Source organism: Enoplosus armatus, chromosome 8, assembly GCF_043641665.1.
Source record: "Enoplosus armatus isolate fEnoArm2 chromosome 8, fEnoArm2.hap1, whole genome shotgun sequence".
In the NCBI taxonomy this organism is placed as follows: Eukaryota; Metazoa; Chordata; class Actinopteri; order Centrarchiformes; family Enoplosidae; genus Enoplosus; species Enoplosus armatus.
The window spans coordinates 4,536,814-4,550,151 of record NC_092187.1 but is presented as its reverse complement, the minus strand read 5'-3'; the positions used below and the strand labels follow the sequence as shown (position 1 = coordinate 4,550,151).

General features: G+C 41.1%; 1 protein-coding gene across 1 annotated transcript in view; it reads left to right on the top strand.

Annotated features, from left to right (window-relative positions):
* The window catches only part of klhdc8b (kelch domain containing 8B), a 114,098-nt gene extending 101,010 nt beyond the window's left edge, over positions 1–13,088 (top strand). The window contains exons 4-5 of the mRNA XM_070911025.1: positions 1,930–2,031; positions 12,892–13,088. Coding sequence (XP_070767126.1) covers positions 1,930–2,031; positions 12,892–13,088 — 299 coding nt within the window. The remainder of the gene's footprint in view (positions 1–1,929; positions 2,032–12,891) is intronic.
* Positions 13,089–13,338: the final 250 nt, after the last annotated feature.

Here is a 13,338-nt window from a genome sequence, read left to right as displayed (position 1 = left end):
CCATTCATCCATCCACTGATCGATACCTCCGTGATGAGTAGATGTCCCTTTACCTCCTAGCAATATCCTCCACCACTTCCATGGTGTTTACAAAGAAAGTGCTTCTTGGAGTTGTTCAGGCTGTCGTTTGTTGCGTTATCACTTCCACAGGAAGGCAACCAGGTCAGCCTGCTCATCTCTCGCGTGGGGGAGTAGCACCTTGACTGTGGGATTGATTAACTTTTCACCCCTTGAAAGAGAGTGAGACAGCCACCCTGAGGAGCTTGGGTACTGCCACCACTTATATTTGCTTTACAGTCACTTTCCAGAGCTCATGACCGCATGTGAGGGTTGGAGCAAGAATCAGCCGCTCAATAAAGAACTCTGTCCTGTGGTGTAGCTCTACCACAAACTGATACAGTTCCTCTATTTGATGCATGTAACTGTTGGTCTGTATTTTGATATATGTGACTCATGAATGAGGTACTGAGATGCCATAAGTGTTTTTGGCAATACCGGTCAGTCGGTCGGTCCACCACTTTGGTCCAGACTAAAATATATCCATATTTACATTACAGCCATTTGGCAGACTTCTGTCCAAAGCAATGTACAATGAGTGCATTCAAACGATGTAGGATGCATTGCCACGACATTTTATACAGACATTCATGGTCCACAGAGGAGGAAGCCTACTGATTTGGTGATCCCCTGACTTTTCCTTTAGCAGGAAGTTGACATTTTTGGTTTTTGATAAAATGTGTAAACAACTATTGGATGGACATTTAGTACAGATATCCATGTTCTCCGGAAGATGAATCATAATGACTTTAGTGTCTCCTGACCTTTCATCTAGCACCACCAGGAGGTCAAAGAAACATCTATTAGTTGGATTAGCACAAAATCTTGTACAGTCATGGTTCCCAGAGCAAGAATCCTAATGCATTCAAGGATCCCTGACTTTTCCTCTAACGCCACCGTGAGGTTGACATTTGTGGGTTTGAGTGAAAGGTCTCGACAACAATTGGATTGATAGGCACGAAATTTCAGTCATCAGGTCAAAAATTTCGTTTGTCCAATGCTTTGGTTCAGCTGTATTTAGTGTTAGTGATAATTTAAAGGGATACTCCACCGATTTACCACTGCTCTTCTATAACATTGTCGGATCTAAGACGGCCAGTTTTAAAAACGGAAAAACCGATGCAGCAGAACCAGAGATATTGTCTTTTTTATTCCATGCATTCTTTAAAATTATCTGCAACACCTCTAAACTGACTAAAACTGGCAGAGCTCTCCGAAATGTAAGCATGCTAACATGCTAAAGTAAGATGGTGCTGTGCTTCCAACTTCTCTTCATTTATTTTATTTTATTTTTTTTGCGTTATTATTATTTCAATCTATTGCAATCTGTTTTATATTTTTTCTTGTTAGATTCTGCTTCGTCATTTGTACAACCAAAAACCTGAACTAAATTAAAAATGAAAATGAATACATTTAAAGACAAAAAACATGACATTGTCCCAGTGCACAAAGCCAGCTCCATAAAGAAATGGTTTTCTGAGTTTGTAATTGTGGAAGAACGTGACTAGCCTGCACGAATCCCTCACCTCAACCCCATCCAACACCTTTCGGATGAACTGCAACGCTGACTATGAGCCAGACTTTATCACCCAACATCAGTGTTGGACCTCACTAATGCTCTTGTGGCTCAATGAGAGCAAAACTCTGCAGCCAGGTTCCAACATCTGGTGAAAAGCCTGAAACCAGAAGAGTGGAGTTACAGTGCTGTTACAGCAGCAGATTAATGCCCATGGTTTTGGAACAATTAAAACGTAATGTTAAGGTGTTGTTTTTCTTTAAAATACCTTAGCAATGAGAAACTGTTTTCTGTTGTGGTTGACTGACCTGGTCGAGGATGACTGACAGTATTTCTTGTTCTTTCACCTTTGGCAGGTATCTGGATCAAACCCAGACGAACATCCAGGATGAGGGAGAAGAGGGCTGACTTTGTGGCAGGATGCCTGGGAGGAAGGGTAATCGCAGCTGGTGGTCTAGGTCAGTACCTCCACCCCCCCCCCCCCCCTTTTTTCAGTGTGTTCTTCTCTGTCAATTAAATAAAGCGCTGTGCTTTGACAGAACAACAACCCAGGTCATCCTGTGACCGATTTCCAATGTTGCAGCACCTTTTCTTTGTTAAAGGTCATACCTTCCAATGGCCTTACCACAGTGTATTAACCGATTCATTTATCTGTGAAAAATAAATGGTGTAATGCTTCTTCTTCTTCTTTTTTTGTTAGATAAATATATAAACTTCTGTAGTAAAAACAATTACACAAACCATTGCAATAACACTTATATACTACATACTTGTACTGTTTTACACTCTTCTAAGTGCATGATGTATCAGAGTAATCTGATCAGTGTTCACTTCAGCCTACAACACAACAATGTGCCTGATACTTTCTGACTGCAAAGTGTGATTTGAGGGAAAAAGCTCTAGAATTACACTGATTACTAAGCTCATTATACTGTACCTCCTGATGTTTGATCTCCTCTCCTCTGGAGTTAAGGAAAAAAAGAATATAGCAGAATCAATATAGCAGAAGCCTAGAAATCCTGATGGTTAATCCCTAGTATGGACAAGCCCCAAAAAGGATGGATTCTGCAATTCCCATAATGCAACTCAATAGCGTTTTTATTGATAGCCTCTTAATAGACCGCTAAAACCTGCAAGGTGATGGTCACGTGACCGACGGACTCAGCTGAAGGAGTCAGTAGGGTTTTTTTTTATCTGTAGAAGAAGGGAAACAGTGAAGAAGCTGTCCTTGAAAATGTAGTAAAACCTTCTACAGAGAAAAACACAGACAAGACCCTCTTTGGTCACATGACCCTTGCCTTGCAGGTTGTAGCGGTCCATCGAGAGTCTTCTTTCTTTCATTATACCTCCTCTGCCTAGTAAACACCCACGTCTCCACCACTGTTTGTAACTTTCCATTTAAGATTTGTAGTCTCCAAGCTCCAGCAGAAGTTATTTTCTGAATGTAGAAAGGTCCCTCCAAATTCAGAGCAGACATGTTGTAAACAAAATGTAAAATAACCCATCTCTACTTTGCTTTTAATATGATTCTCTTAATATGAAGACACAAAGCAAAAGCTGAAATCATAAAAAGATGGTAGTTTCTACAGAATGACTCTGGTAATTGGTACCATTCCAAATATTTTCTTCACTGATTGTAAATATTTGTTAATTGGAAATATTACTCTAATACAGTTGGCTTGATCTGATAATAAAAGGCCTCGCCACTTACACACTAGAGAAAGTAAAGTTGTTAGTGCCGACTTCACAGCTAACAGCAAATCAAACACCACAATTCTGATTCATCACACACACCATACGCACGCTCACACACACAAAGCAAAATTAATTTCCCATTAACTTTCCATTTTCTCCTTGACTGAGCTGCATTTGTTAAAGTAAATATAGTGTGAAGAGAGACTGAGCAATGTTACAAATTAATCAGAGGTCGACTTTTGTCCTCGATGACATGCTTGTTAAGCAGATATTGACTTTATTTTCTATGCACCTGCGTGCATCAGCAAGATTACACCACATACACATTAACTGGTGCAAACCCCGAAGTTATAGAATGAAATCTATCGACAGATTCAAATGCCATGTATTCCTGCAAGAATGTCTATCAGTAGATACACACACACAAACAGCACAGCCCATGCTAGACGAATGGGAAGTATTTTACTAGAACATCTCAGTCAAAGTTGATACACGTGATATTTTGTCATCTATAAATCATCACTGCATCAATTTCGAGATATTGTAGCAAAACATGAGACCATTTCTGAGATTGTCAGCAGCCTTTACCAGCTTCTACACTCTTATTTCACTTGTAAATTATGCTTGGGATGTTTTTAGGGCACAAAGCAGGAAGAGTTCCCTGTTTTTACATATAGGAGAGCTTAAACCCCTTCAAGTTCTTTTCCACCATGTTTAGCCTCTTCAAATAGTCGATGCGACAAGAATTAACAGGTTATAGGGAACGGCACTAGCCTCGACAATCTGTGCATAATGCATGAGATAGAGGCTAACAATGATCTCAACCGTTGTCTTATTTATTTAAGGGACTCTCAGTTGCATTTCCAGTGTTGTACCACATTCCTATGTAGGCCTAATACACTTCAGCAGTTATTTATCTGTCCACAGCTCAGAGTGACAGCCAATAATGTGTAGGGATATCTGTTAAGATTGTGTGTGTGTGTGTGTGTGTGTGTGTGTGTGTGTGCCTGTGTTTGCTAACGTGGAAATGACAGAGTGAGAGGGAAAGAGGTAGATATGTTATATTTTTCTCTGTGTGAGTGTCAGCTGTGAGTCTGGCTTGCAGTCTAATCCATGGGGATATTTTGGGCTTGTGAGTCATAGCTGGTTTATGGCACATTTCCAACCCTTTGCCTTTTGACATGGGGAAGAAAAGAGGAAAATACATCCACAAAGACCAAAGAGCTTCTGTAATGCAGTTATACTGTATGTGTGTGAACTTATAAACGTACACACAGGGAGGCCGCCAGGGATTCTGGGCCCCATAAAAAGATATCATATTGGGCCCCACCCCAGGCCACGCCAGCCCTGCGTCATATTTCAGTCAACGTCAAAGCCATGGAGACACACCATGTCCATATGACTTGAAGGTATTATTTTAACATTGGCTGTCACTTTAATAGAGGCTGAGTCACTGAAGGCTTCAAACTGTCCAGCGTGCGACACAGACCACAGGCTGTATTTGTTTCATATGATGATCATTATGGGGAAAAATAATTACAGTGTCTGAATTATTTTCATTGAAAGGGATTCAATCATCATTTTTTCATAACAATTACTTAAAAAAAGAAATTCCCACGGACCCCCTGCAATGATGCCAACTGACATGACATTCAACACAATGCTGCTCACCTCATTCTTCAGTTGGGAGTAGGGCTGGTTCATTGGTAGGGGCATGGGGATGGCTGCCGAGCCTGAAGCTGCATTTGTTGGGTCTGGCACCAGGCAGGGGCAGGGACGACTGATTTAGCATGAATAGCTTGCTAAAAGTTTGCATGCACTGGTTAAATGTCTGCTAAAAGACTGAGAACGTAGCCTTTTTCACTATGGACTAAGCAATCAGGTTAATTTCCACCACTCATGGACTACATCCACCTTTCTTTGTAAAACATTGGGTAACATACTGTCACCCTTTCCTTTTTTCTCTCTCCTGTCTTTCTTTTCTTTCAGTTTTGGAAGTCAGACTGAGACGTGATGCTACACTGCTGTGTTGTGACTGCTTTGTCTGACTGATTTGTCTGTTGTGTGTATGCCATTTGTTCTGCAAAAGAGGTCCCGATCTCACTGAGACTTCCTGAATAAATAAAGGTTAACTTGAATTAAAGATACGTAACCATACCATTTTAAAATCATGCAAAAAGAACTACAAGAGGTTGCAGTTCAAAGGAGATTGATTTTAATTGAAAAAGCTTAACAAAGTTAAAAACCTTTAAGAGGCCAGATGACTCCTCTCTGCTTACTGATTCACTCTTAATGACCACTTTCTGCATGGTGAAATGATGGTCTATGGCAAAGCTGGATTCAGATTTTGTTACAGTTTGTGCTCAGACCTTAGGAGCTGTGAAGACAACAAATCCAAGATACTTTTCTCTTATGAAAGCTTTTATTTTTGTAGCTAATACTGTACATGGCATTACAAATTCAAAAGGTGCCCTGGGGAAGGCCAGCAGATGTCATTATCTATTAGTACGGCTCTTAAAGGTGCTTGAGTATGTCAGTGTAAAATGTAAAAATACATTGAACCCATTAAGAAATCTAAAGCACATGAAGAAGAATTTGTGTCCATGTGCATTTCTCTGTGTATGTGTCTGTTAGAGTGACACTAATGTAACAGTCTTCACCACCTTCGCCCACACACCCTGTATCAGTCTACCTCCTCTTCACTGCCTCTATTTTTGCACCCCCACCCTGTCTGTAGTTCATGATTCACTCCTGACATCTGCGTGTAAATTGTAATTAGATGCAACCCGTCAAAGAAGACTGACTTGAGATGCAATTATGTGCTCAGCCATATCATTTAATTATCACATTCTTTGTCAGAAATGTACACATACACGTGCACGCATGCGCACAAAACCAAATACATCACTCACTTATACTTTATGTCAAACATACACATAGCTGCTCACTTCATGCATTCATACTTTGTTTTCTTCACCTGTGCCTCTCAACCTTTTTAACTTAGTTTTAACTTCTTCTCTCATGAAACCTTTTAAGCCTGTTACATCGAATGGTATTATAAAAGGAGGCCTGAACTGTAAGCCAGAAACAAAACCGATAATTAAATGTTAATTTAGAATTAAAACCATTGTGGTTCGGGGTCCAGCGTATTCACAAAACATCCTAAGGCGAAGAGTTGCTCTAACTGGCAGTTAGGAGAAACCTTTAAAGATTAAGGTGTGCAAGTACTAACCTTAAGACTCTGTGTTTAGTCTAAGAGTAATTCATAAAGCATTTCAAAACTAAAACTAGCTCCTTTTATTATTAGAGATGTTAGAGTTCAGAGTACTCCTACATCTCTAAGGCCTACTGACAGTCAGCTGCTGCAGGTAATGCGCCTTGTGTCAGTGTTATGGAAAAATACAGTGATACCGAACTTTTAAAAACATATTTTGATGGATGATAAGGTTAATTAGGACCCATTCAGCTCACAAACAAATCGAAACAATTCAATAACACTGAAGATTACGGTTTGCTCAACTCTACTTGGGCAATGGGTCTTTCTCAACCTGCGTTTCTGTATTGTACTGTTCTTGTGGAAATGTCATCAGTCACAGCCCAAGTACTGTTCCAATTCAGTCCACATCTTGCCAAAAGACGGAAAAATTTTCTTGCTCCACCTGTTTTATTGAGGACACTTTGGGAGTTGATTTGTGTGGACCTTGCGGTTGCCAAGAATCTCAGAATGCATTTTGAGTCAACCAGCAGAGATTTTGAGCCAGGTTCAAAGATGTTATAATTTTCACCCAATAGCTGTTACTCTGTACTAAATTAAGTTTGGGTATTTCTTCAGGCGAGAAATTTTAGGAAACGTGGGGATCCGCAGGCCAGGTGAGACCGGACACTCTTTTTGGCAGCTAGCAGGCCAGCTCCTGAGATGACTGCCTGCACAATGTTCATCATCATCCTGGAGAGAACAGTCGTATATCCCAGAGCCCTTTGGTTATTTACCGACTCTGAAGTCTCCAGAGAATTTTAAACAGAAGATATAACAACTCTGCCTCTAAGGACTTTTGGGTCCTTACATGTACAGATATCACCACCTTTCAGTAAAGAACAATAAACTGAGGCAGGGTGGTGTGTATTAAGTTAGGATGACTGTTGCAGAATGCAAAGTCAGTGCTGAAAGCTTTTATTCTTTTTGTGTATTTTTTTCCAAAAGATCCTGTTAGCTTTGACTTGAGGTATTTTGTCACAGAACAGTTGTATAGTTGTATTGTGTAGTAGTAGTCTAAGAGTAGCCTAATAATCAGAGTCCAGCTGAGCTGGGATGTCAGCAAGAACAAGGCTGTTCCTACTGCAGAGTAAGCGTACTGCAAACTCCCGTCCCATCCATCTATCTATGTTTCTTGCATCCTGGGTTTTGGTAAATGTTTTATTTCACATTCACAGACACAGACTGGTCACCTGTCAACCGAACATTGTAGACATAGTGAGAAAGGTAATTCACGAAGCATGATATCCTCCATAGCAACAGGGCTAACCGCTCCCTTTCTCTTAGCTTAGGAGTTCTCTCAGTTCCTCAGTAAAAGTTGCTCTCAGCAGGCCTTCAGAAAGAAACTCTTAGCAAGGAACTTTTAGTGCCATTAAGGAGGACTCGTAGTGATTAGATCAAATAAAACCCCTGTGTTTGACTGCTTATAAGAGTCATTATGAGCAAGTAAATCACTGAGCAAGTTCCACTGAGCAACAATTAAAGACAGCAATAAGAGCCGGTCAACATGGTCTCCTCTGCTGTATGGAGGAAGGGTTGGCCTGCTTTTAAGCACCAAGTGAAGCCCTGGGTCGAGCACACTGGGGAGGATGATGACTGGGTTTGAATGCGACGATGGCGAAGCCAACAAACAGCAAGCCAGTCACCAGTCGATGCCGTCCTCCTGCTCATCCTGAGACTGTCCGCACTGCAAGCTCCTGTAGCAGCACAGGCTCCCTGGGCTGCAGCTTGTCGGTGACTGTCCACAGGTCAACCTCTGACTGTAGATCCACAACCAGCAGCCAGCTGGGACTGAGCAGTGGCTGACCTGAACCCTGCTAAGGCACGGCATGATGGTGTGGAGGAGATCCAGGCTTGCACTGAGCAGCGATGTTCAGCCATTTTGTGCTGGTAGCAGGTGTACAGCTACCTCTTGAACCTCTGAATCATGATGTTGAGCAGCACTTTGACCACTGAAAACATGTCTTTCTTATACTACGCAAACGTTAGTTACAAAGAACTGGAGGAAGCAAGCAAGAAGGTCAAGGATGAGTGCCGTGTATTACCTGCTAAAATATGATAAGTGCTGAAAAGAGGGTGTGTAATGTATTTACAGCACAGATCAAACATTACCACAAACTCCACTGCGGGTTTGTTGTGGCTTTTGTTTGACCTGTGCCATTGTCTCGCTGTCTGAAAACAGAATCTACAGGAGGTCAGAGAGAAGTGAACAGAAAAGACAGAAAATAAACACTTGTGAGCTTCAGAAATGGTAACACTGAAAAATAGAGATGGAAACAGTAGAGGATGAAATTGATTTTGGAGCTGCAAAATGCAAAAGATACAGACTGCAACAGATGTAGAATGAGTCAAACCTCGTGAATTGCATGAAATATTTTACTTTTTGTATTTTGAAAACAACGGGGGTATTTGTGAGGTTTTTTACCGTCACTCCCCACTCCCTGCCGTGTTGAGCTTGGCGTTTCCTTGTGGGGGATTGACAAGCTAAGAGCCTAGATGCCTTGACATCACTTCTTTTTTTTAAATGTCAGGCGAGCAAAGGGTTAAATAACAGAATTATATTATAATCCAATTCATCAGATCTCAGTTCAAAGACTCAATTTCCCTCATCTCTTTGTCCAGTGTTGCATGCAAATTTAGCCTTCCTCTGTTTCTTTGCCTTTTTGGCAAGGATGGCGATGTTAGTCAGTCGGTCGGTCATTCGGTCCACGGAAATATCTCACCAACAATGAGATGAATTGCCGTGTGTGTACATTCATGCTTCTGAGACGATGTATTCGACTGACTGTGAAGGTCCCCTGACTTTTCATCATGAGGTTCACGTGAGGTTTTAAGTCAAATATCTTGTCAACTATTGGATGGATTGTCATGGAATTTCGGTTCAGACATGTTTGCATATATGTTCAATGACCAAAAAAAAAGCGATCAAAGGATAAAATAGTATGGAGTGAGAATTATTTCAGAATCCAGTTCATCAGATCTCAGTGCAGAGCCACAGTTTGCTTGAAGTTCTCCTCACTGTAACGAGGTTCGCTCACCTTCAGCTCTCTCTGTGCAGTTTAGTCCTTTTTTCCTTCGTCTCTCCATCCAACATGCTATCCGAATTCAGCCTTTTTCCTCCGTTCCTTCGACTTTTCAATGCAAACTTATCCATAAAAAAATGCATACTAATTGTATTCATCTATCTATTCTTAATCTATACTTATACTTATAGGATCACAGCACTTTTAACAGACGGTGTAGTACTCATTGTCATGAGTAAACTGAACTTCATGTGCAAAAGTGCCCCTTTAACAAAGGGATAGCAAAATGTAATGTTGGGGGGGGATGGGGGGGTTTGTATTCTGAGGTGTTCCTGGAGCTGTTTCACCAATGTTTTCTCGCTGTTCCATTTCCTGGAAATCAACCTTTTTTATTACGTCTGCTAATGCTACACACTTATATTTTATTCTTTCACTTTTCTGGTGAACATACTACATACTCAAAACCTGCGTAGGTGTAGTCTTGATCTGGGACACAGCTGTTGTATTGTGAGTAAAAAGCATGACAAATTCTGTCTGCTGAAGACATTTCCAGGCATCCTGGGAAATGTAGGACATCAGTAACTGAAGTAAAAGAAGGTGAGGCAGGTTTAGGGATAGTGACTAAAAGGTACAAAGTGAATTATAACAATTTATCAATAGAAATAATTCTTGAACACACCGGTCATCGTGGACTGAGATTTAAACATGTTCAAGTTGATTTTTCACCTAAATGTTAGCGTGAAGCGCCATCGTGAACCACTGGGATCTCGTGGATGATTTTGGTGTGTGTTAGTGATCAACTATAAATCAAATAAAAAGGTTAAATCGCTGTACTGTATGTGCTGTGGCTCATGTTTTGTGTGTGCGACTGTGTGCATAAAGGCGAACAGTAAGGAGGTGAGAAGAGGAAAATGAGGGAAGCTCTTTCTAGAACAGAGAAAAAAACAGGAGAGAGAAGAACAATGCAACGGAGGTTCAGAGTTGGAGGGCTGACAGAAGCAGAAGAAAGGAAGACAATTTGAGACAAGAGGCATCAAAGAGGAAAAAGTGAACCCGAGATGAGAGCAGGAGAGTTGAGAGGAGGATGTTTAGCAGGGAGGACAGGAGAAAGAATGGCTGAGGTGAACAGAGGAGGAGGACGGCAGATGAGTAGGGGTTAAGAGCGATGAAATTGAAGGAAATTGTCTCTAAAAAAGAGAGGAATGGAGGTCAAAGGGAGAGCAGGAGCAGAGCAGGAGCAGAACGGAGGAGGAGAGGGGCTGCTGGATGAGCGGCTGGTGAATTGACATGACGTCTGTGGGCCATGAATCAAAGCGGCGACAGGAAGACTTTGAGCACCGAGAGCAGCATGGAGTATGTTTCTGTGTGTGTGTGTGTGTGTGCGTGTGCATTCATGGGTGTGAGTACATATGTGTGTCTTCATAAAAGAATGATAAAGGAGGTAAGGCCTGAGCGGCTTTGGAAAGGCCGACTCGGCACAGTCACTTTGTTCTTCCAACAAAATGATGATTATAGTCCTCTTTAGACAGACAGACGCGCACTTACGCACACACACACACACACACACTCACCATACACACTCAGCAGTCCATTTCATTTGGGGACTCGCTGTGATGTGGGTCTCCATGGAAACGGCAACAACTTAGTGCTGGCTGATGTATAATGACAGTGAGCATTGCACCTGAGGTGAAAGAGAGGGAGAGAGGGGGGAGGGAAAGAGAAACAGGGGGAGGAATAAGAAGGAGGTCACAGCAGACCTTAGAAAGGAGAGGATTTCTTGGTGAGACTTCTCATAGAAAAAACTCAATTAACTACTAACTAAAAAACCCTCTGGTATTCTAGTTTTTACTTATTGTAATTTAGTTGCAAACATCTTGGTGTCAGCCTCTCCAGGAGCACGCACTTAATCCAGGAACTTATTAAATGAATTATCCTTGCAAATAAATCTATTTCTGTTTTGTTCCTTTGCATTTCTAAATTATGTGAAAGAACAGTAATTACACCTACATTCTTTTGCGTTTTACATTAAGCTGTCATACAGTTGTCTATTCACACATCCAGCAGACACAGAGCAACTTTAGCATCGTCGGCAGTCAAGCATTGTGGGTAATGTAGGCACCAGGTTTTAGCAGGGAAGAAGAATACATGGAATAAATAGTATAATATCTCCGCTTCTGCAATTGTTTTTTCAACATAGTGAATCCCACACATGATATAGAAATGCAATGCTAAATTGGTGGAGGCAACTCTAATGATATTGATTAGAGTGGCTTTAAATCTATGTACCGTATGCACTGAATACATATTTTAAATGCAGATATTTGTAAATCTGGTTTTGTTACCACAGTTTATTCTAATATGAGATACCAGTTTTCTATACTGAGCCACAGCTATCTTTATAATCGTAGCTAAACAAGTTCTTTATCCATTTTACCACATTCGGTGCTATAACAACCTCTCCGATAGCTGCAGACAAAAGCTCTATTAGGACAAGACTGATTATTGTGCTGATACTATTTTAGTGTGTTTATGACAACAGGGGGAGATGGAGTCATGGGGATTATTCTTCACATTGCCGTGGGAGGTGTTATCTTGGATTTAGTGTCCTTATGTGTGTGTGTGTGTGTGTGTGTGTATATGTGTGTATTATATATTAACTCTCTGTGCACATGTGACTGAGTTGATAAGTTCATTCCACTCCCAAAGATCCAGTTACACATGATGTGATGCCCTGGAGGTGATATATGTGTGTCAGTTCATTTCAACATGTTTTCCTTTTAGAAAACAAGTCGCTGATGAAGGTGTGATGAGTACACATTCATTGTCTTGAAGTGTCAAATTTTAATGCCGTGTGTGTGTGTGTGTATGTGTGTGTGTGTGTGTGTGTGTGACCACTATGGAAGCACAAAGACTTGAATGTTATGAGAAACCGAATTGATTGAATTCAATTGAATTCAATTGAATTATTTTTACTCGATTTATGTGTGTCAATACCAAGTTGTGCAATATCCAAAACTTTATTTTGACAAATTCAGATACAAAATTCAAATAACCAAGAATCAAAAACTCTATTCAGAGTGCTCAAAAATCTGCTTGCTCATATTGGCTGTGTCAAGTTCATCCAGGATGTCAAGCACAAACAACTGAGCGTGATGGTTTTCAAAGTAAAATAAAATAAGTAAATATTTTAAGCGCTTTATATTTCAATAATCTCATGGCTTCCACAGTCCACTACAGAAAAATAAAGGAACAATTCAATTGTTTTCCCAACTGAATGATACTCATTGGTAATGCTGCATTTGAAACATGATTGCTGTCATCCTTACATGTTGTTTTCCATTTTGCAGGTAATGAACCATCGCCGTTGGGCACAGTGGAGAGCTACAACCCTGTGAAGCGGCGCTGGGAGTATTTGGTACCCATGCCCACTGCACGCTGCTCCTCTGCCCTCCTGCAGACAACCAACATGCTCTTTGTCATTGGCGGAGTCGCCCAGGGACCCAGTAATGCTGTGGAAGCCCTCTGCCTACCGGAAACCGTGTGACACATGCAGACACACTAACACACACACACACACACACACACACAGGAATAAATGCATACCAGCGTTGATATTTTATTCATGTATGTGCCCAGCCACAGACAAAAACACATGAATTGGATCCACAGGTTGCACTTAGATACTTTTCTACCCTCGTGTCCAACTGATGGATTCCTCTTGAACACTGGGATGTAAGAAACTCTTTTTCACATTCAACAAGCATTTTGAAATGGGGGCTGCAGAACCAATTTGT